Source organism: Sus scrofa, chromosome 2 (assembly GCF_000003025.6).
Source record: "Sus scrofa isolate TJ Tabasco breed Duroc chromosome 2, Sscrofa11.1, whole genome shotgun sequence".
NCBI lineage: Eukaryota > Metazoa > Chordata > Mammalia > Artiodactyla > Suidae > Sus > Sus scrofa.
The window spans coordinates 98422572-98445406 of record NC_010444.4 but is presented as its reverse complement, the minus strand read 5'-3'; the positions used below and the strand labels follow the sequence as shown (position 1 = coordinate 98445406).

At 36.2% G+C, this 22835-nt stretch overlaps 1 protein-coding gene across 4 annotated transcripts; it reads left to right on the top strand.

Moving 5' to 3' along the window:
* Positions 572-14956, top strand: ARRDC3 (arrestin domain containing 3). 4 transcript variants are annotated; one of them, XM_021084528.1, is made up of 9 exons: positions 1121-1255; positions 5002-5086; positions 5176-5257; positions 7167-7314; positions 8318-8420; positions 8763-9019; positions 9365-9527; positions 9799-9953; positions 12207-14789. In XM_021084528.1, exons 2-9 carry the CDS (start codon positions 5002-5004, stop codon positions 12261-12263), a joined length of 1050 nt encoding a protein of 349 aa, XP_020940187.1. In that variant the 5' UTR covers positions 1121-1255; the 3' UTR covers positions 12264-14789. The 4 variants fall into 4 exon arrangements, 3 of the variants coding, with proteins under 3 accessions (XP_020940188.1, XP_003123831.3, XP_020940187.1); XM_003123783.6 differs by lacking the exon at positions 5002-5086 and having other exon boundaries at positions 697-1255; positions 12207-14956; XR_001307093.2 differs by lacking the exon at positions 5002-5086 and having other exon boundaries at positions 727-1255; positions 9761-9953; positions 12207-14956.

The window sequence follows — 22835 nt, the reverse complement described above, 5'->3', positions numbered from 1 at the left end:
ATCGAATTAAGAGAAGAGAAAGCAAAACATACTGAGTACATTTTTTTGCTTCTCTTCCTTGCTCCGTGTAGTATTCTCTTTTAGTCTGGATTTGGCCTCCACAGAGCTCATTTCTTCACTGCCTACAAAGCACTGGTTTAAATAAACAAACAAACAGTGCAGGCCAAGAATGCTCTTGTCCGTGAATATCATTGCTTCTCTAGTTTTTATTACATTTTCTTTTGAAATTCATTAGATTATGCTCAGCAGCCCTTGCCCAACCGGTTTCTTCCCTTCCCCCATCTCTCTACACACATCACTTTTGCTTCCTTCCCTCCGGGGAATGGGCAAACCCCTACAGCGCCGGTAACGCACTCTCCCGGCTTGGTCACTCATCAGTTTGTCTTTACTTGGCTTTGCAAACAGTTCCCCACCCAACCTTGTCCCCCAGTGCCCCCTCGGCCATTATCTTTCTGCCGGAGTATGCTCGATAAGGGACTCCAGATAGCACGTCGAGGGTTTACGGTAGCCTGCCTACCAATAGGAACCCACAATGAAGAGAAGTCAGGTTCGGCCTCCCGGCAGCCCCACTGCCGTCTTCCTTGGTTGTACACCTACTGTACCCGCGAGCGAGCGAGCCAGGGAGCGAGCCCGGCGCGGGAGGGGGCGCGCAGGGAGGGCGACAGCAGCCGCGGCGTGCGCATGCGCCCTGGGGTTGTTTTTCACAAAGCTGCTCTTAAAGTGAGCTGGCAGGTTCCAGCCGCCCGTCTTTGTAAGGAGACCACTGAGACTAGCAGGAGCGAGGAGCAGCAGCCTCTCTGCTGCCTTGACTTTTTAAGAAATCTCAATGAACTGTTTGTAAAGAATCACTGATCCTGCCTGTAAGCTTTTTGCACGGCAAAGACATCGATCAGTGTTAAGTGAAGATCACATTTTATATGTGTTCTTGACTTTTTTTTGTCTTACATTATATTTTTTATAGATTTTGTTACAAACATGGTGCTGGGAAAGGTAAAGAGTTTGACAATAAGCTTTGACTGTCTTAATGACAGCAATGTCCCTGTGTATTCCAGTGGGGATACAGTCTCAGGAAGGGTGAATTTAGAAGTTACTGGGGAAATCAGAGTAAAATCTCTTAAAATTCATGCAAGAGGACATGCGAAAGTACGCTGGACCGAATCGAGAAACGCCGGCTCCAATACTGCCTACACACAGAATTACACTGAAGAAGTAGAATATTTCAATCATAAAGACATCTTAATTGGACACGAAAGAGGTAAGTTTTTACATTATTCAGAAATTATTACACCTATTTTCTTTGGGAAAGTATCTGTTCAATTTCTCTGAATTAATGTAATGTTACTCCTAGCATAAAATATAGCAGTTTGATAAATGTTAGCAAAGTTAGCCAAGATTTGAATTCTCCTTGACTTTCATCGTGTGTTAAGCCATAATGCATGCAGGCATCTGCAAAGTGACTGCAAACTGCACTTATTCAACTACCTCTATACCCGGCTTGATCTGTGCCATACGCGCTTGCAGTCTATTTCCACCTTATAAATTCTGCTTAAATCCGAGGCAGTAATTTTACTGATACGTTTTCAAATGAATTGCTAAAAGCTGCAGTCCAATATTAGATTTTTTCCTTGTTCTGTGGAACCTTAGATCTTAAAAATTAAGCCTCAATGAAGAAATGAAATAACATTTTTAAGTGGGTTAATGGGTGTACTTCATTTTTAATATTGACACTCAAAGACTTTAGAGAATTGATTGTTGTTCTTTGATAAAGGGTTTCTGTGGCTTATTTTGACATATGGTATGAACACCCCACGTGTTTTTTCCCTATTCTTTCCAGTTCCTTTAGAAATTTACATCAAGCCTTCTCTATTTTAAAGGACAATACCAATCATTATGATATGTTTCAAATCGGTTTTAGAAGCCATTTAAAGTCAATTTTTTTTTTTCTGAGCATCATGCCTAACTTTGGAACTGCATTCAATGAAACCTAAGCCAGTCAAAAGGAATTGAAAAGTATTCGGCTCATTTGGATTTGATTTTTGGTTATAAAAGGGAGATAAAGGGTTGTCAAAGGGAGAAGGGGTCCTGAGATTTCCAATCTATTGTTTAAATGGTCACATTGTGGAAATATAGGAGACTCTAAGCTTGTTTTTCTAAGTTTCCACCCTTTGTTAGAAGCGGTTCAATCCTGTTTCGGACCAGTTCTAGGGGGTGGTGAGGAGGGGCGCTTGTTCTGCTCTCAGCAGATTGGTTACACGCGTCAGGTGGTGGGGATGACTTAATTCCTAGCCCAAGAAGAATATAATGTTAAAACTGGTTATGTAATTTTGTGCTTCTCCTTTTTAATGCAGTATTTAGTTCTAATGTTGGCCATTTCTCGAAGAGTAGAGCACATTTTTACCTCTTTTTTTATACTAAAAAATACCCATCCATGAGGAAGTGCTAATTGAACTAAGGCAAGTGCAGAAATGTAGGGGTGCTTTGAGTTACAGCATCTTAATGCATTATTTTAACAAATTTTAAGATGAAATCTGTTTTGTTGGGTTTTAACTTGCACATAGGTCATTTGCATCCTGAAATAATTTCTAGTTAATATCTCCAACCATTGACACCGCTTAGAAATGCAGCTGCTTAATGACAGTCCTGGTGTTTGTTGAACAGCACACACACGAGTTTGTATTTGAACCTTCCTGGACTGGCAGCTTTTTATAATACATGGGTGAGAAAAAAACAAAGGTTTTTAAGGAGTTGAGGTTTGCGGTGAGGCAAAAGTAGAATAACGATTTATGGGGACAAACACAATTTCATTAGTTGCGCTATGATTTCATAGTAAAGAAAAACTGTGTGTCCTGAACTCCACGGAGATGCCTCTCAACCCTTGCAAAGCATGGACGAGCCTTTAGCCTGGAATAGTTTCAATGACTTAAAACTGGGACCTCTCAAACTAGCCTGGAAATTGAGACCCCGCCCCGGGCGGCCAGCGATAGGCGGAGCCGGGTTTGTTAGCCTGTTGCTAAGGCGATGCCAGGCTCTGATTGGATTGGGTGCAGGCGGGTGGGGAGAGTAGGCTCGCCGGCTGGGGCGAGGCTTGGAACCGGCGTGCGCCGGTAAAGGTCCCTCCTGAGCAGCCACCCCCGCCCGTTCTCGCGTCTGCGTTGCGGGCTCCTGGAAGCAACCGTAGTTCCTGTCACATATTGTTCTGTTTGCCTCTCACTTGAGCCTGTGCAGCCCCCTCCCCCATGGAATAGCTTAAGGTTTTGAAGAGTAGAGGAGAGATGCTTTTGCTGGCCTGATAGTTGCCCAAGGGTCCTGGGTGCAACTTTTTAGCTCAAGATCTATATACAGGGAAGTTGGGCCAGCATGGTCAACAGGATCTTGTTTTCCAGTTTTTCGGGTGGAAGTTGTCAGGCGGCTTCCGTGAAGGCTTGCCTTCCTCCTAGCTGAAACAAAGCGACTTTCCCTATCTAGGCACTCATCAGACTGGCTACCTTGATTTGACCTGAGAGGAGAGGTAGCAAAAGCTGGCCAGGAAGAGAAGGGAAAGCGACACTAACATCTAAAGCTGGGGGGTGGGGGCCCTCCGCCACTATTCCCCGCCCTTTCCCCATTGTTTCCTGAGGCTTTTTGATCCTCCCCCGTTCGCCGCCGCCCCAGTTTCCCTCGCCGCGACTGTAAAGGTGTCAGGGTGGCCCGAGCCAGATCGAACCGGTCACCGGCTGGGGCGTGTAAAGCGGAAGCGCCGTGGCGCGCTCGCCCCGCCCCCCTAGCAAGCTAGGTTGCGCGGCCACGAGTGCGAGCGCCGCGCGACATATGCCGTATGTATAGCGGAGCGCGCGGGCGGCGGCGGCGCGCGGGCGGGCCGGCTGGGATCTGCTCGCGCCGGTTTAGGCCGGTCCTCTCCTGCTCCGGTCTAGTTCTTGATTGACAGCCCGGCACTTGTTTACCACGGCGCGGCCGCCGCCGCTCTTCTCAATGAGACTGCTGAGCTGGCACAAAAAGGGAGCGAGAGGGGAAGAAAGGAAAAGGGAGGCAAACTTTGGGCTTCTTGGAGGGAGCGGTTTTAAATGGCCCCCAACTCATCAGCCGGTTTTCGGTGCTGAAATCCTGTTGAGAGAATTTGCACAAGGAGCGAGGGAAATATCACTGACCTAGAAGCCAGTTATTCTGGTTTTTGAATAAAAGTATCCACATATAGGCGTTTTTCTTTTCTCCTATGAGGGAAGGGAAGCATCACATTTTTTATGTGTATTCAGTACTTTAGGGGGAAGTTAAGTGATAATACAATTTCTTCTACTCACATAGTTAATGATAAAGGTTTCTACACCGAGAAAACTACATATATTTGTAAGATATTTATGTAATGAATCACCTAGTCAGAATGGTTTAAAAGATTTTAGGAATCCAAAACCCTCTCCCACATTTCGTTCTATTTATTTTAGAGACATTTTTAAAATAACCCCTTAGACCAAAAGAAATTGGTTGTAAAATGAAAAATCATCCCGTTTTTTTTCCTAGCATTTGGAAACAACCTTAGTCTTCATTTTTCAAGGCTATGTGACTGTTGTTTCCCACAAGTAGGCACTTTTTAAAGCTAAGGTATGTATTTTATATATGTGAGTTTTTAGCTGTTGCTAGAACATACTGAAGTTGTCATAATTTTAGGTTCAGTAAGAATTTTTATTTTTAGCTATGAAACTGACATTAAAATCACTGTTCCTTTTTTTTAATTACGAAACTTATTTGACAGTTTTCTAATTGTTTTGGAGTTTGAACATTCACATCGTCTCTATCAAAACTGATATATTTTAAAAGATTTACATAAACAGTGTTCACTTTATATATAGTCTTAATAGGATAAATTGGTTGAAGACAAAGGTAAACTCTTAGTATGAGGTTGGCGATCTGAATCTTTTGTTGAGTCTGTACTGTGTTACATGTAGGTGCTTTACAATTAATTACAAAGCCCCCTATGGGGTTTAAGTATTAATTATCCCCATTCTACAGATGAAACAACTGAAGACAGGACTTGTATTTTACTCAGAGGATGTGATGAAGTTGGAATTAGAACTCATATCTCTCAGACTCCAAAGTTTGTGGCTTTAATTATTACATGAGCATCTTTAAAATTAAAAGAGTGTAAAGACTTATTAACAGTTTTTTTCTTTTTATGTTTATTAGATGATGATAATTCCGAAGAAGGCTTCAACACTATTCATTCAGGAAGGCATGAATATGCATTCAGCTTCGAGCTTCCACAGACGTAAGTATTTTGTAACAGACATTTTTCATAAACATACATTCTTTTAAAGTAAAACTTATTCTAAATTTAAATATTTTTAGTTTTTTTTCTTTAAAAAAAAAAACCCTTTTCATTACTTAATCTTGCTAGAGGAAAACAATATACTCAAAAAAGAAGCTATTTTTTTAATCCAGTGTGGCAAAATTACAGAAAGCAAAGCTCAATTTTTAAGTACTCCATCTCAAGATTTAGAAGATTTTTAAAGCTTGAGTAGTAGTTCATTTAAAGTGAGTGAATTGAAAAGTACTAGTCAAATAGTAAGTACTTAATACTTTATCAGAAGTATTAGCAGAAAAGTTAGAACATACCAAGTCTCATTTAACAGTTTATAAAAATTCACTGTTCTGTCTTTTCTACTGATGCTAAGCAACACCAGTAAGATAAGAAGGTCAGAATAATTAGGAATTTCCTTACTTTAGAAGAGATAGGGTTTCTTGATAAGAATTCATTAGCTTCTGTGCAAAGAGCTATACAGAAGGTTACACAAGAGATACTATGAACTGGATTTAAAAGGAACCATCCATCAGAGATACCTTAATATAAAGCTTGGAATCTTATGAGAAGAGGAAGGAAAGTAGTATGTTCTCAATAAGAAGTATGAGGAAATTATCCCAAAAGCAATTTTTAAATAATGCCTTAACAGGTATCAAAACATGCAAAGTGACACTTGTACTGATATTCTGAAGGATAAACTTAACATTACATAAGAACTTACCTAATGCCAAATGTACATAATTCTATATTTTTAATTCTAGTACTTGTTAGATGTGAATAGAATTCATAAAGGATTTTTTCAGAGTGTTAAAATCACATTGCTTGAGAACATCATTTTTAATATAATGCCCTAATTACTTTCTGAGAAATATTTTAAGTCTGGATACAATAAGACTAATATAATTGGGCCTGAATATTTTCAACAAATGGAGGTAATAAGTTCTTTAAAAATTCTATCAATAAATCAAAGCCTTTTAAAATAAACCCTAGAAGACTAGCATAGATCTTACATTTTATTTTTCTGTGCTATAGAAGTTAATGCAAGAGCCTAAAATGCAAACAAGAAATAAGTAAAAATACCATTACTCTTCATAAAAAGCTAGCACTCTACCTTGTAAATAACTGAACCTTGGACATTTTTATAATGAAATTATGAAAAAGACTGAATTTACTAAAATAAAATCTCCCAAAAGTAGTAAAATCTGGGAGAGTTGAAAAAAGATTCTGATTCTCCTGATGCAGGTCAACAGAAAAGATTCTTTTTCAAGTCAATAGTATAATTAGAAAACATGGCCAAAAAGTGTTAAAACATAAGTGGGAAATGTTAAGGCAGTATTTTAGAGTGAAATGTGAAAAATTTTTGAAACTAAAATGACTATTCCAGCCCTTTTCTAGACTGTCTTAATTAGTTGCAATTAAAAAATAGTAATTCATACCTAATGAAAAGTGGAGCACTGTAGGGAATTTGCTCTGAATGTTTAACCAGTGTCTAGAATTTCTCAATAGAAACAGTGAAACTATTCTTAACTTTTATTTTTAAACTAAAATCTTGACTTATTCAAGAATTGTTCATTTTCAGACTTTCGTAATTTTGCCACCAGCATTAAAAATAGCCTTCTCTTAGGTTAAAAAGATTGTATTCTTCTGGCTTTTTCAAGCAAATTTTCTGTAATATTTAACAATTATCTATTTTTATTTGGAAACAGTGACTTTTCCCCCAGTGACTTTTATCCCTTTGGAAATTTTTTTATATGATGCCTTTGATACCTCATTGATATATAAACAGTACAATATATTAACACTTCTATGCTGACCTACTGTTTAATTATTAAAAAGAAGTGTAAGATTAATATATTGACCTTTATATTCTGCACAGACCACTTGCTACCTCATTCGAAGGCCGACATGGCAGTGTGCGCTATTGGGTGAAAGCCGAATTGCACAGGCCTTGGCTTCTACCAGTAAAATTAAAGAAGGAATTTACTGTCTTTGAGCATATAGATATCAACACTCCTTCATTACTGGTAAGAATTGACTAAATTCTACATTCTTTGTTTTTGGCATAAAAATACTAAAGAATAATTATCTAAATTATGCATTCTTTATAATTTTTAAAAAGTAGCTCTATTTTTAAATTCCATAAATATTATTTTCAAAAAAAGTCAAGAGCACACAAATGAATGCAGAATATGCTCATATTTTTCTGATAGAGTAATAACTTTAAGTAAATGTTTAAAATGAGACCAGTATTTGGTATGAAAATATGTCTTACTCAAAAGATAACAGTAGTCTCAAAAAATAGATCTGTTCCCTGGATAATTTGAGTGGAAAAGGAACAGCAGTACCAATTGTTGTAACAATGTCATTTAACTTCAAAATACCATAATCTGAAATTTTTATTGTATTGCATTATTCCAATATAGGGATAGTTGTCAAATGATGGGGAGATTATTTTCATGAAAAAACTTAATTCTTTTTAAATTGCATTTTGTCACAGATTCAATTTGACTTCAAAAACTTTATTTGATTTAAACAAATAATAACATCTTTAAGCAAATAAGTTTTAAAAAATGAGTAGTTTCCTTTTTTTACACATTGAGTTTTACATTTTCAAAGAAAGATGTTATCATTTGGGATAATAATCAAAAGTTGCTTTCCAAGCTGCCTTTTTTTTTTTTCTTTTTAAGGCAGTTCAAATGGAATGTGGAAAGGGTTTTTTTGTTTGTTTGTTTTGGTTGATTTTTAATTACTATATATGTAAATAGTGTGGGCTAAAACTATGTTTATAAAATAAAATGCTATTAAATGCTGTACTCTTTTTTCTTTAGTTGAATGGGAAGTTCTGTAAAGACAAAAATATCAGTTTAAGCAGAAGCCATTGGTTAGTGAAAAAGTATATTTGGATATGTAAAAAGCAACACAGCTTTTAATGTTAAATTCTCTAAGGATTTAGGATTGTGTTTTAAAACATTCTCTGACTGTCTCAGTTCGTACGTTGATCTTTTTCTCTAAATTTATTTCTTACAGTCACCCCAAGCAGGCACAAAAGAAAAGACTCTCTGTTGCTGGTTCTGTACCTCAGGCCCAATATCCTTAAGTGCCAAAATCGAAAGGAAGGGCTATACGCCAGGTATGTATGAGGTGGATTCCCACAAAAATGATCTTTCTTTACTTAGCTTTTGTATATAAATTTCCATTATGTATACTCAGTGCAAAGATGATATGGTATTCTTTGGTAAAAATATCATAAATTGTGCTTATCTACTTTCCTTTTGCAAATTGGAATGTAGTCTTATTTAAATAGCTACTGTAAATGAGTAGTTTGTTTTTATGACTCTTAAGTTACTTGCCACTCTCAGGACAGCATTTTATCCACGTAGTTCACTGAACTTTCAAACTTTAAGAATCTGCATTTTTTAGGGGCTTATTGGTTTGTTTTTAACAGTAGATACATATTTTTTTTTTCCTCTAGGTGAATCAATTCAGATATTTGCTGAGATTGAGAACTGCTCTTCCCGAATGGTGGTGCCAAAGGCAGCCATTTACCAAACACAGGCCTTCTATGCCAAAGGGAAAATGAAGGAAGTTAAACAGCTTGTGGCTAACTTGCGTGGGGAATCTTTATCATCTGGAAAGACAGAGACATGGAATGGCAAGTTGCTGAAAATTCCACCAGTTTCTCCCTCTATCCTCGACTGTAGTATAATCCGTGTGGAATATTCACTAATGGTATGTATAGATTTAAGGGTTTGGATTTTTTTTTTTTAATCTTAACACATAGAATATCGTTCTGTCTTGTATCCAGGATTTTTTTTTTTTTATTCTGCATGTAATACATAGACTCTTATATAAATATTTATACAGTTTGGATTATAATTACTAATTTTACCTTAGGTAAATGTCCCATATAATAGTGTACATAACAGATAAAATTTTCTTTTATATGTATATGACAAAAAATTGAAGTAAATGAGGGCCTGAAATAACTTTAGCTTGGGTTATTAGTTTTTAAAATTAGAAATAGTACTTGTCATTCTAAGCCTAATACCACCTTTTTTTTTTTTTATTCGGTAGGTATATGTGGATATTCCTGGAGCTATGGATTTATTTCTTAATTTGCCACTTGTCATTGGTACCATTCCTCTACATCCATTTGGTAGCAGAACCTCAAGTGTAAGCAGTCAGTGTAGCATGAATATCAACTGGCTTGGTTTATCCCTACCAGAAAGACCTGAAGGTAGGTTGCTAATGCATAGCTAAGCTTAATGTATTATTTTTAAGAACGTAATTTTGCTTCTGATATTTTATGATTTGATAAATTTTGTCTGTACTTGAAGAGAGTAGATGTGTCCTTAATGTTAGGGTTAATATGTATATCTCCCTAGTTTTGATAACAGAACAAATTATTATTATTTTACCTTGACATTCCTTTTTAATACCTACTATTCTGTGTATTTTGACATGCATAAGAACATGCTGTTCGAATTGCGTGTATCTTTTTCCTTCAGCACCACCCAGCTATGCAGAAGTGGTAACAGAGGAACAAAGGCGGAACAATCTTGCACCAGTGAGTGCTTGTGATGACTTTGAGAGAGCGCTTCAAGGACCACTGTTTGCATATATCCAGGAGTTTAGGTTCTTGCCTCCACCTCTTTATTCAGAGGTAAGCATCAAATTCTCAAATAAAAAACTGGCTGGTTCATTTTGGAAAGAATACTACAGACTTCTGAAAACACAGTAAAGTTTTGATTATCATGATAAGAGAAAAACAAATAGTTTAGAAAAACAGATTAAAACTTTGATTAGCGCTGTCAATATTTACTAAGTTTGATCCAGAGTTAGGACTGGTCTCTTACATTATTAGGGAAATAAAGATAATGATCTAATAACTTCATGCTTGCAAAATGCCAGTTAAAGGAATAATTTGTATTTTAAAGTATCAGTAGAACCGGTATTTTGCAGTCATTGATTATATAGTCAGAATTTATCTTTTTCTTCATCCTTTTCCAACTTAATTTTCATTTTTTAACACTCTGAATCATAGGGGAAAATAAAATATTAAACAGCATTCCTACACTGTTAGATTATTTTTATTTATCTCAAGTAACTAAGCATTTACATGAAAAAAAACATGGGGGAAGCCTACAGACATGAAAAAAACAAACTTAGAAGGAAAATATTACATAACATTATGATAGGATGCACACAGTTCATTTGATGAGTAGCTTACTGGGTCTTGAGAATCAGAAGGAGCTTCCCTAAGAAGGTGATTATTAAACTGATTCATGAAGAACAAGTAGCTCTCTCAAAATGTAGGATGTTCAAGGCAGGAAGAAAAATATGTGCAAAGAAAAAGAGGTAGGAAGAAATCCAGCAATTTCAAGATATTTCAGAATATACATATACGTAATACATATTGAGGGACTTTAGAGTTGGCCTTGATATTAATACAGTACCAGGTAATTATGTCAATCAGTAGAATCAGCTTTTTATTTTTGGTTGCTGGACTTTAAGCAGCTCTTTTACAATTAAATATTACTCCCCAGTAAGACATAAAAGGATTGTTTTAATCTTCAACAAATTGCCTTTATTTATTTTTTTTGTCCTTAATACCATGACTAAAAGAGTCAGTTTTCCTTTGGATGTGGTTAAGGTGAAATCCACTATATTCACTGATTATAGGATATTCAGAATCTGTTTTGTTCTTACAAATTTTTGATTGGATATAATTTTTCTAACCCATTTCAATTCATAAAATTTTTCATAAGCTAAAAATGTTCTCCCACTTGTTAGAAATACTATTACTACATTTTTATTCTGACACTTCTGTCTTGATTATTAAGTCCTTCGTTTGTGACTTGATCCTAGGCTTCCTAGCATCCAATAGGCATTTTAAAAGACTGGCAATCTAAAGTATCCATTTTTAAGCAATTTGTCATAAAATTCTATTGCCTGCTTTTAAAATGAACTAAACATAATCAAGAGAATTTAAAACTTTTAAAACCCTAAATTGGTTCAGGGTGTGATTTAATTATTTAACATCTATCCACAAAGAGGGAGGGAAAAGTTCTAGATTGTATTAAAGTTATTTTGAATTTTTTTTTTAAGCTTAGTCATTAAAAAAAGAGTAGTTACTTGGCTTTTTTTCTTCAAAAATGTGTCGTTTTACCTAAACTTTTTGAGGCACTTTGGATTGTCTCACATTTAAAATGCAAACAAATGGGTCTTGTTCAAAAGATCTTTCAGTAAAAGAAATGTATTTATCCTAACAATTTGCCTTCCTGTGCCCATTCTGTTTGTGCCTAAGAAGCAACTTAAATATATCCACTTTTATTAAGTGTAGATATGGAAGTCACTACAGAAAGAGAGAAGGTGAGAATTTCTTAGAGCATTTGGGGTTCAGCATTCTTATTTCTCGATACACATCGATACACATTGTATCCGTACACCTTCTTGTCACACCCATGAGTTATTACCTCATTTAAGCACCAAGAACACTGTTTATACAACTACATTCTTCCCAAAGCTTAGGGAAGAGATGAGTTGACTTTTTTGGTAGCAGAATGAAATGGATACTTTACAGAAGAAAATCATTGCCATGAAAATGTTTGCCATTGTGTATATGAGTCTTAAGTACTTAAGTGCTAAGTAAAACTCCATTCTCTGATAAAGTGTTAGTTTTTCTTTTGTGAAAGAAAACTATTTGGACAAACCTTTATAAATTGTATTATAATCTAGTGATTGAATAGAATAGCAGGCACTTTATATATAAAACTAGTATCCTTTCTTCCCGTACAAGTTCTGTATGTTCTGATTATATTTCTCAACTAGTATTCAAAATATTAACCTATTTGCTACATTCTTACTAAACCTTTATCAGTTAACTTTGTGGATTTTTTTCCTTTTTTCTTCCTAGATTGATCCAAACCCTGATCAGTCAGCAGATGATAGACCATCCTGCCCCTCTCGTTGAAGGAAAAATTGGTTAAATCAAGTTGATGTGGGTTCTGAACTGTATCTCTTCCCTTCCCGGCTGAGGACAGAGAAGTATCTTGGAGACACGTTTTCAGAGGAAGTGGAATTGCTTTTGCCCAGAAAAATGGCGAATACATGAAACAACCAGTGATCACTTTAGAAGCCTCCAGCAACATTCTGGGACTGCTCCAACATGCTTGAAGATCTAAGCTTTTCTCCTTTAAAACTGGCACATACTAAGAGCAGTCTTCTTAGCCTATGGTCATATGTGTCAAGACACCACGTTGTAAAGAGGGATGATTTCCTTCTTTTGATTTGAAAATTTGCACATGCTCAATGCTTACATTGTGCGGTTCGATGTCACTACAGCTTTTTTTTTTTTCATTTATGCCAGACTCTTGATACTCTTTTAAAACTTGTTTGTGGTGAGCACAACAAGGAACAAAAGAAAGCTTTGAAAAAAACTTTAACATGAAAAAAACGCACTGACTTTTTTTTTTTAATTTAATATAGCCTGGACTTTACCCGCGTATGCACATGCTCAGAATTGTCCTACTAGGCTGACCATGTATCACCTCTTCAGCTTGGATCCTATAGTGGATTTATTTACAAACATCAAATGCCTTCAAGCCAATCCTTCTTGCTGTATGTTCTGCAGCCTACTGTAGTAGATACGCAACAGATATGTGGGAAGAGAATAAGAGGAGGAAGTAATAAGAGACTTTGTCAAGATTGTACACCTTCTTGGTTTCTTTTAAGAATTTGTTGCCTCTCTACTCTTACAGCAAAGCAGCATTTTGTTACTGACTGCCTAAAATCACTTAATCTCAGGTGAACGCATCACTTGCCAAACTGTTGGAATGCTATTTGTGTTTTGTTGCACTGTTGAGTTATATTTTTTTTTGTTTGTTTATTTGTTTGTTTGGTTGGCTTTTTGGAGAGGGAGATTTGGAAGAGGGACATACACAAAAGTGATAACCCACCCGCATTCCCTTTTTATCATTACATATAAGAAGAAACTAGCAGAGCTTAGAATGGAGTAAAGGCAGTATGGCAGGCACCAGCAAAGAGTTAAGGGCTGTTGCTCTTAAAAATTGTTGTTATTTTTATTATTATTTTAAAAGTATAGAAGTTTTCCAGTCACTGGTGAGGAGGAGAAAGTGCATTTATTTTTATACAGAGTTACTTAATTACCTCCAAAACACATATGTTGGAAATCATTTTTGCTGGTGCAGAGTATTTTCATGAGCAGGAATATCTATATGTTAAGTCTATGATTAGAGAGTTCAATTTATACATTACCTAACCTGCTCAAGCTTGACAGAGCTTGAAAACCCAAGTTTATTCTAAAAGTGTCTAACGTCAAAATTACAAATACTAGAATATGTGCTGGAATAGTAACTTTTATATTTTTGTGGGGGTTTTTTTAATGAAAGTATTTTTTCCATTAGCTAAAGATTTCGCTGAGTATGAGAAAACGTTCACTTTGAGTATAGATAGATATGAAGAATGATCAACATCAGTAAATTTTAGCTTATATTAAAGGTAATTTACTGTTGGCTCTTAACAAATATACCAGCATTCATGAAGACACTTAAAACTGCATTTTCCAAGGTGTATCAAGTGTGCTGCTTATTTTAGAAGGAATTCAGCTCTGATGTTTTTTAGTGAAAATCAGCATCTCTGATGTTGCAACATATGCGTGAAATGGGTATTACATCTATCCTGCCATTTAAACCCATAGTTAATAAAGTGACTGAAAAATAATAGTAACTCTGGCTTGGTGCTTGACCTGGTTAAATACTGTCTTAAAGCTTCATACAAAACAAATAGGCTTTTCCATAAGTGGCCTTTAAGAAAACATGGAAGACAATTCATGTTTGAAAAATGCTGACAGGGTGAAGAAAGCCCATGTAAAAATGAATCGCGTTTTAAGTGATTCGGTTAAAGGGTTTGGGCTCCCGTAGCAAACTAATACTAGATAATAAGGAAATGGGGGTGAAATATTTTTTTATTGTTGTTGAATCATTTTGTGAATGTCCCCCTCAAAAGAAGCTAATGGAATATTTGGCATAAAGGGCATTTGGTGGTTTTATTTTTGTTGGGGGGGGTGAATTGTCCAAAAATCCCTTTTCTTTTCTCTCTTCTTATGTCTAACTGACTAGGGAACAATTGTTGATATGCATAGCATTGGAATACTTATCACCATATACTCTTACAAATAACACACGAGGAAAGAATGACCAGTATTCTGATAATTGGCACTGGGTCACAAAATGTGATGGAATTTTAAATCTATAAAACTTTATCAAATAAAGTTTTATTTCCCCATTAAAATATTCCTTTACTTTCCTATTTTAAGGCATTACTCCTTTCTAAATATTGGTCAATTCTTGATGTAAGATGTGAGGTTCACAGGTGTATTCCAGTATTCAAGCTAGATTCCTGATTTTTCAATTAGGAAAAGTAAAATCCAAAATGTTAGCAAAACAAAGTGCAATATTAAATGTTTGCTTTATAGATATATTCTATGGCTGTTTGTAATTTCTCTCTTTTCTTCTTTTTTATTTGGTGCTGAATATGTCCTTGTAGGCTGTTTTAAGAAAACAATATGTGGGAAATGATTTAATTTTTCCTATTGCTCTTCCTTGTGGAAAATAAAAGTGTTTTGTTTTTTTCTTTTTTGTAAAATTGTTTGGAAATTTATTTAATCCTGACCATGTCAATAACTCACCATATATGCAAACACTATTAAGACTACAGTTAAACTCTTTTAAACAATTCTGGATAAGAATTGTTCCTAGATCTATACTAAAAGAAATTACTGAAGGCTTAAAGGAATTTTTAATACAAATGATCATTGTTTTACGTAATAATTCATTAAGTTATGGGTGCTTTTTTCTAAAACTTAGAAGTTAGATAACATTGGAGTTTCCTTTGTGGCTCAGTGGGTAACGAACCCGACGAGGATCCACAAGGTTATGGGTTTGATCTCTGGCCTCACTCAGATACAGCGTTGCCATGAGCTCTGGTGTAGGTCACAGACCCGACTTGGATCTGGTGTTGCTATGACTGTGGCATAGATCAGCAGCTGTAGCTCCAATTTGGTTCCTAGCCTGGGAACTTGCATATGCCTTGGGTGTGGCCCTAAAAAAAAAAAAAAAGCAAAAAATGAAATTACATACATAAAATTCCTTCATATATATAAACCAACCAGGTATAGTTTAACTTTCTCACTGTGATGTGTCCAAGTTTCTACTATTTCAGGAGCACATAAATATAAAAATTATGATTATTCTAATCTTAAAACATAATTTTTCTCAATTTTAAAACATTTTTCTCTGAGTTTTATAGTGATTTGTAACAAGAAGTGTCTTTGGCATCATTTAGAAGTTCTCTTCTTTCATCAGTGTTTATACATTGACAGATGAGCTATCAAGTTATGTGCCTTATTATATGATTCTCCCTTTCAAAGTGTTTGAAAGACATTTAGACAGATAAGTTTCTAATCAGTTTTATAGCAACACACTCTCATCTTTGATATAATTAAGAGTCAGCAATCTACACAATGTCCTTAATACAATAAGGAAATAAAAATGACTATAGAGGAAGAGGAATTAATAACATGAAATGGATAGACCTATGTTCTGGGTCTGTGAACTAAGACGCAACCTTAAATAAGATAAGTGAAACTTTTTTTTTTTAATCTACAAAGTGGGTAAGAGCTATCCAAAGTCATCACTGAAGGTATGAGATCATAATACTTACTTAGGTAGAGAAATAATGCTCTACATCAATTATTAAAACATTGGAAATTAACCGTATTCTAAATTTGCATCTGAATACTTTTAGGCTGAGTTCAGTATATGTCACAAGTTATACAAAGGCGACAGGTTATCTAGAACTGCTTTTGCATTATGTCACCTATACTCATCAAACTCCCCTTGCTATTAATTATAATTTATTGAATGGCCTAATTTGGTATATTTATCAGGACTTTCGATTGTAACAGAGAAATTCAGACTAGCTTAAGTAAAATGTATTAAATAGTAATTCTGGGGAAGAACTATATTAAGCATGTTTGGATTCAGAAAGCCAAATAATGCTCTGGGGACACATTGGTCTGGCATCTCTGTTCCCTTACCTTGTTCATATTAGCAGTATTCTTTCTTACCATCTTTATTCTTTCATGTTAGATGGGTCAGGAAAAATGACCCTAGCTTTTACAACTCACAGAAGAAATGCTATTTCTAGCCCCCAGATCACTTGTCAGGGAAGATTCTGATTGACCAATAACTGGATCATGTTTAATGCTACATGGAATGGCTTTCCCAATAGAAAGAGTTCTCTTTCCAGCAGAAGGGAGAAAACAGGTCATTACATTCTTGCTACTCAAATGCTGTTCAAAACAGGAGCAATGGCATCACCTGGGAGCTCATTAGAAGAGAATATCAAGATCTATCCCAGAATGTTGACCCAAAACACCTGCTTACATAATCCCCTGATGATGTGTAGGTACTACAGTTTGAGGAAACTGCAGCACACCAAGCAATTTTGCTTTCATGAATCTCAATCTATAAATGAGCTGAGAATTTTGTCCTCTTAATAAGTGAAAAATAATCATGCCATTTTAAATTACGAAGTGTAATTTACAGTTTGATGTTTTTGAGACAGGACTGAGATGGTGGCAATTATTAAACCTTCAGAATTACTACATCAACAATCAGTATTTCTCAAAACTTCTATGACTGAATGATGAAATACTTTGCCTTTTCACTTCTTAGTCAAATCAATATGGTGGGGAGAGACATTTTTCAATTCATGAGAAAAAATTTATTCATATAAGAAAATTTATTTTGACTTCTGAGGAGTATAATAAGTCTATCATCTTTTGAAGAAAAAAATTTGGGGCAAATAACGAGGAGATGTGGTAAACACATGACTACGGACAGGTCACCTCAAATTCAAGACGACTAGTAGTTTAAAAATCCAAAAGCACATGCCTAATTGGGAAGAGAACCACTGTCTTTGACTGTTGAACAGCACTAAAGTAAACATGGAAAATAATTTTTTCAAACCAGTTTCACACATACCAACTTAGACAAATAATGTCATTATACAGAGCCAAAAAGCAAACAAGTTTCTTTAGAATAGTGTTTAGCATTTATATGATAAGTGTATGTAGTCTAATGTGATTCAAGAAAACAAATGTTTATGACATCTATATTAAGAACTTCTGATACATCATAACTAATTCTAACTGGAAATGGATTTTTGCTAGTTCTAATTCAAGATTTACATAACTTCAACATTAATTTCCAATATTACCTCTGGCACTGATAAGTCTCCAGGAACATTAATAAAGTTAAAACAATGAGTTAGAACAGGATTTTGTATAATTTAGAGGTCTGTTTACTAGTTACCCAGAAGAGTCTTACCAGTGAACAGAAGGGCGTGAAAGATTAAAATACACTGTCCTAATTTTTAACCTTATAAGATGTGAATTTTGCTAACTCATAAATCTAACAGTGATGATACAACTAATAAAGTCAAAGTACTACTACACTGTCATTACTTTAGATGACAAATTTTTACCAAAAGGAAAAGCTATCTGATGCTTATCGAATATAGGAATTTAGATTTATTAGGTCATTTTTGTCCAGTGAATTAATGGCTTCAACAATGATAGAAATGCAAAAAGTTGTTGGACTAAGTAGTCAGTTTCTGTTTGTTTTAAGAAAATCAATATTTTCACTTTCTGGTGCAAGGCCCACTTTTATAATCTTGTCATCTTGATGGATCTGAATCCCCAAAAATAGTACTTAAGATATACTAGAATAATAGAAAATAATAGGAAACTATAATACAGCACATGCATCATGCAAACAAACAGTATGCTGGCAGTCTGTAACAGCACGGCCAGAACCTACAACAACAAAATCACACATGCATTCTTCTCTGAACTGCCAATTCCAAAATTACAAAAGCAGCGTTGGTGGTATAATGGTGAGCATAGCTGTCTTCCAAAATTACAAAAGCAGAGGAGAAAATGATCCCTCCCCTTCACTATTCTTCCTCCCATTTAGAAAGCCAACTCCAAAAAAAACCCTTGTGAAGAAAAAAACCATAGGAGCACAGGCTGTGTAGGAAAGCAGCAGACAAGTACCTCAGGCTGGTGAGCTGTTATGAATGCCCTGAACAGACTGATCTAAACAAGCAAAATAGATTTCCCCTTTACACTGCCCCCTGTTTTCATTTCCTAGAGCTGCCTTAACAAAGTACCGCAGGAGTTCCCTGGTAACTCAGCAGTTTAAGGATCACAAATTGTAACCGCTGTGGCTCAAGTCACTGCTGTGGTGTGGGTTCGATCCCTAGCCCGGGAATTTCTGCGTATCACCAGTGCGGCCCACACAAAACAAAAACAAAGTACCACAGCCTGAATACTTAACCAAAATTTATTTGCTTCACAGTTCTGAAGACTACAAAATTACGGCAAGGCTATATTATATTCATTCTGAAGTCTGGAAAGGAAAGTATTTCCTTGCCTATTTGGGAGCTTCTGGTAGTAGGTGGCAGTGTTTCGTGTTCTTTGGCTTGTAGAAGTGTCACTAGAATCTCTGCCACTCTTATCTAATGGCCATCTTCTCCCTGTGTATCTCTGCCTCTTCATATGATACTCTTTCTAACTTCTCAGTAGGGCTCAGTCATTTTGGATTAAGGACACACCCTATTCTGGTTTAATATAATTAATAATATAATTCATTGACATTATATTAACTATTCTATCTGCAATAGCCCTTTTCCAAATAACATCACATTCTGCAACATTGAGATCAGTGCTTCAGCATATCTTTTTGGGAGATGCAATTCAATCTATCATACCTTCGTTTCCTCCAAAATATGAAACCATAACAATATAGTATTTATAAGGAAAAGCCACCTCTTCAGGGTAAATACAGTTAGCTATTTCTCACTTTATAGAGAAGATTTAGTTCTGAACTCTAAAATCAATATAGATCAAAGGAAACTTCATTTAATGTTGTTGTTATTACTGTTACTATCCTTATTTGATCTGATGAGCCATAGTAGTAGGCAAGCGCTCATCTGGGAGATAAACCTAAATTCTGGTCCACAGACACTAAATGGCTGAATGAACTTGAACAAGTCATGTGAGTTTTTTGGGCCCTCCATTTCCTGTCTCTTTATTTAAGAATCAAAGGTTTGGGGTCCCTTCCAGCAATACCTTTCTGCTTAGGGTACCTGATATAATTGAGTGAAAACATTTAGCCTTATGCTCAGGCTCTGGTGTTCAAGATTTTATATTATTATAAAATCTGTAATTTCCCCATATTTAAACAAGCAGGGTAACTTAAAACTTAGGCAACTGAATTTCACTATTAGAAATAGTTTGTAGTGATATGTAGGCCACTACTTTATTTCAAAACAGTAAAAACTCACCAGGTTATTTTAAAGCTAGCCAGGATACCATCTAGTAGCCGCTGTGTTTGAGAAAGCATGGAGGAGTTCCCACTGGAAATGAACCCGACTAGTATCCATGAGGATGCAAGTTCGATCCCCGGCCTTGCTCAGTGGGTTAAGGATCCGGTGTTGCCAGGAGCTGTGGTGTGGGTTGCAGATGTGGCTTGGGTCTGGTGTTGTTGTGGCTGTGGTGTAGGATGGCAGCTGCAGTTCCAATTCAACCCCTAGCCTGGGAATTTCCACATGCCTGTGGCACGGACCTAAAAAAAAAAAAAAAAAGAAAGAAAGAAAAGAAAAAGAAAAAAGAAAGCAAGTATAGTAATTACACAATTTCTTCTAGACAAATGGTATACCTCTTACTCAGTGGGTTTGAAATGCAGGTGAGAACCAGTTTTTAGAGTGCCATAAAAGCAAACAATGTGACTTGGGATGGGTTTGATTATTTAGGCATAAGTCTTTTTCCTAGAAACTTAAAGTAACTAAAATCTTCCCAATTCCAGCACAAAATGTGTATTTTTACCTGGCATTGAGAAATTTTAATACACATTCCTAATGCCAAGATAGAGACACAATTTTTTAAATTTCAGGATGTGACTATTATATAAGAAAGATACTTGGCTTTATAAAATTTATGACAGCAAACATCAGTTTATATAAAGAGCTGTTGGGTCCTAGTTGGTATAAGAGTCACCAGAGAGTAAAACTTCTTCTAAAGAAGATTTGGCCTAGTCCTCAAGAGCAGCCACAAGTCACCTGCCTGCTTATTTATGGCGAAGACACTGGGGACCCTGACGTCCATAAAAGAAAGGAAGAAGATGACAAGTCGAAACATTCCTTCTAAGGGAAATTGAGTATTTCCCTGTTCACTTTAATGTTGTTTACTTCACAGATAATCTCCCATTTAGTGTTAACACTAGATTCTTTCAAGAGGAAAAAATGAACCTGGGATAGTCCCATCTGGGACAAGGCTACTAGGATACAAAGCAGAAAAATCTAGAAAAACACAGTATAGAGTTTTAGCTACAATCCCCTCTTCCTGCACAGCGAAATTTCCTTCTAAAACACCCTTGGCTCGGTGCTAATGGAGTACAACATAATAGAGTTTTGTTACCTGAGGGTATTATCTGCACCATTCTATGTCTCCTTGACAGTTAGCTTTCTTGATTCAATAAGGGAGAAGAAAATTGCTCCAATTTAAGGAAAATCTATTAACTGGTTTAGTTCTCCAAGGTACTATTCTTCTGAATGCTGAAGTACTAGCTTACAAAATAACATCATAGAAATCAAAAAGGTTCTGACCATGTAGGACCTAGAGTCTGTATTCCTAAATTAGGGGAAAGATTATATGTCTATCTGCTTTCATCTTCTTTTTCCTAAGGGCCTGTAGCACATAGAATGATTTGCCAAGCATAGAAATGGCATATGTATATTTTCCTTTGGCCTGTCTTCTAAATACCATCCTAAGAGACTCCTACACTGTATCAGGTACTGTGCAAGGTCCCTTTATGTATGTTATTTATTCTTGGAGCCACTTTCCAAGGTAGTTATTACCTATAGTGATTTTTAGTTGGGGAAACCTTTTTCAAGAAATTTGAGCAACTCACACACCTGTCACATTAAAGACTAATGACTCATATCCACTATTGGCTGGATTTAATGCCTTGGCATTTTACCACAACACTACATCTATTATGAATTAATAATTATAATTATCACAGCCAAGGCTTTGTTTCCAGAAAGCCCCCAGTTAGCATAAAATGCATTCATCCACACCAGGAACCCTCCAGAACTAGAGACTAGAATGGTTGGTAATGCCAGTAGGAGGGCAGAAGAGGTTGGAGGAGTTAAAATACTGGGTGCAAATGTGAGCAGCCCTGAGCTCCTAGGAGAGAAGTAGGAAGTTAAAAGACCATAGCACTTTGTCTTCACAGAGGTAACCAGGGCCCGACTGTCAGCAGCAGCTGTTGGTCTAGGGAGAAAGGTCAGTGAGAGCGGAACTGCCAAGGGGAGAGGCCAAGGTAGGCTCAGGAGACAGGACCTGATTCCAAGGGGAAAACTAGGTCACAGCACAGTGCCGTTCTTTCCCAGGCTCCCTGCCCACTGGGAATGCCTGAGTGAATGTACCTGGACTAGGCTGACAGTCAGATGACTCCTCTGAAAACTGAGCTCATTAATCCCTTCATGTGATGGCAGAACCATTTTAACTAATCATTTCTTCAGTGTACGAGCAATAAATAATCCTCACAACGCTCAGTTCCATGGAGGAAGGGCTCGACCTCAAAACATCCCTGATGCATACATGGCGTCATGGATTTTAAACTCCTCACATTCACTCCTTCAGTCATCGAGCCAACCAAAAGATGCTGATTGTATATAGCACTAAGGGCTGTGTATATCCTGAGAAAATCAGAACAAAATTCATTCAATTTTCAGTAGAATTATACCACTATGCCATTTGTTATTGCTAGATCCTTCAGGGTGATGATGATGGCCCTTAGCTCCTTGCTTTCCATACATTTCTCTACATATTTTCTCAAAGAAATCTTTCATTTCTTTAGCTTCAACAATCAACTCTATAATAATAATTCAAATAATAGTTATCTTTGGTCCTAGTTTTTCTCATCTCTTTGCCCTTATTCTGAATGGCATTACAGGTAATTTGCTTGATAAATTCTTCAGTTTCTAAAAACTGATATTTTCTAAAATGAATTCATCCTTCCTCATGTGCCTAACTCCCTCTCCCCATACCTTCCCTTTTTCTGGGATGTCTGATCGCTATTAATCTACTCTCCTCGCCCATTCATTCCATGCCTCAGTTACTGAAGTTTCCCTCTGTCTTCTCTATAAACTTCTATGGTCTTTGTCCCTGTCCCTCCATTCCCATTGCTGTCTTCCTGGTCTAGGTTTTTATCCTGTCACACACTTCTTACTTCCTTCCACCCATGTTTAAATCCTAGCTTAAGCTTCATCTCCTCCTTAAAGTTTTTTGGACTATACCAAACCCTCATTGATCCCTGCTACTATGGAGTTCCCTCACCATTCATTCTAACTTTACGACTTACTGGTCTCACCTCCCCAGGGAGTATTTCAT

Excerpts from the sequence above, each read along its gene's own strand:
- ARRDC3 (XM_003123783.6), top strand. The coding sequence starts at position 976 with ATGGTGCTGGGAAAGGTAAAGAGTTTGACAATAAGCTTTGACTGTCTT. Across the intron at positions 1,256-5,175 it reads CTTAATTGGACACGAAAGAG|ATGATGATAATTCCGAAGAA; the intron begins GTAAGTTTTTAC and ends TATGTTTATTAG. Across the intron at positions 5,258-7,166 it reads AGCTTCGAGCTTCCACAGAC|ACCACTTGCTACCTCATTCG; the intron begins GTAAGTATTTTG and ends TATTCTGCACAG.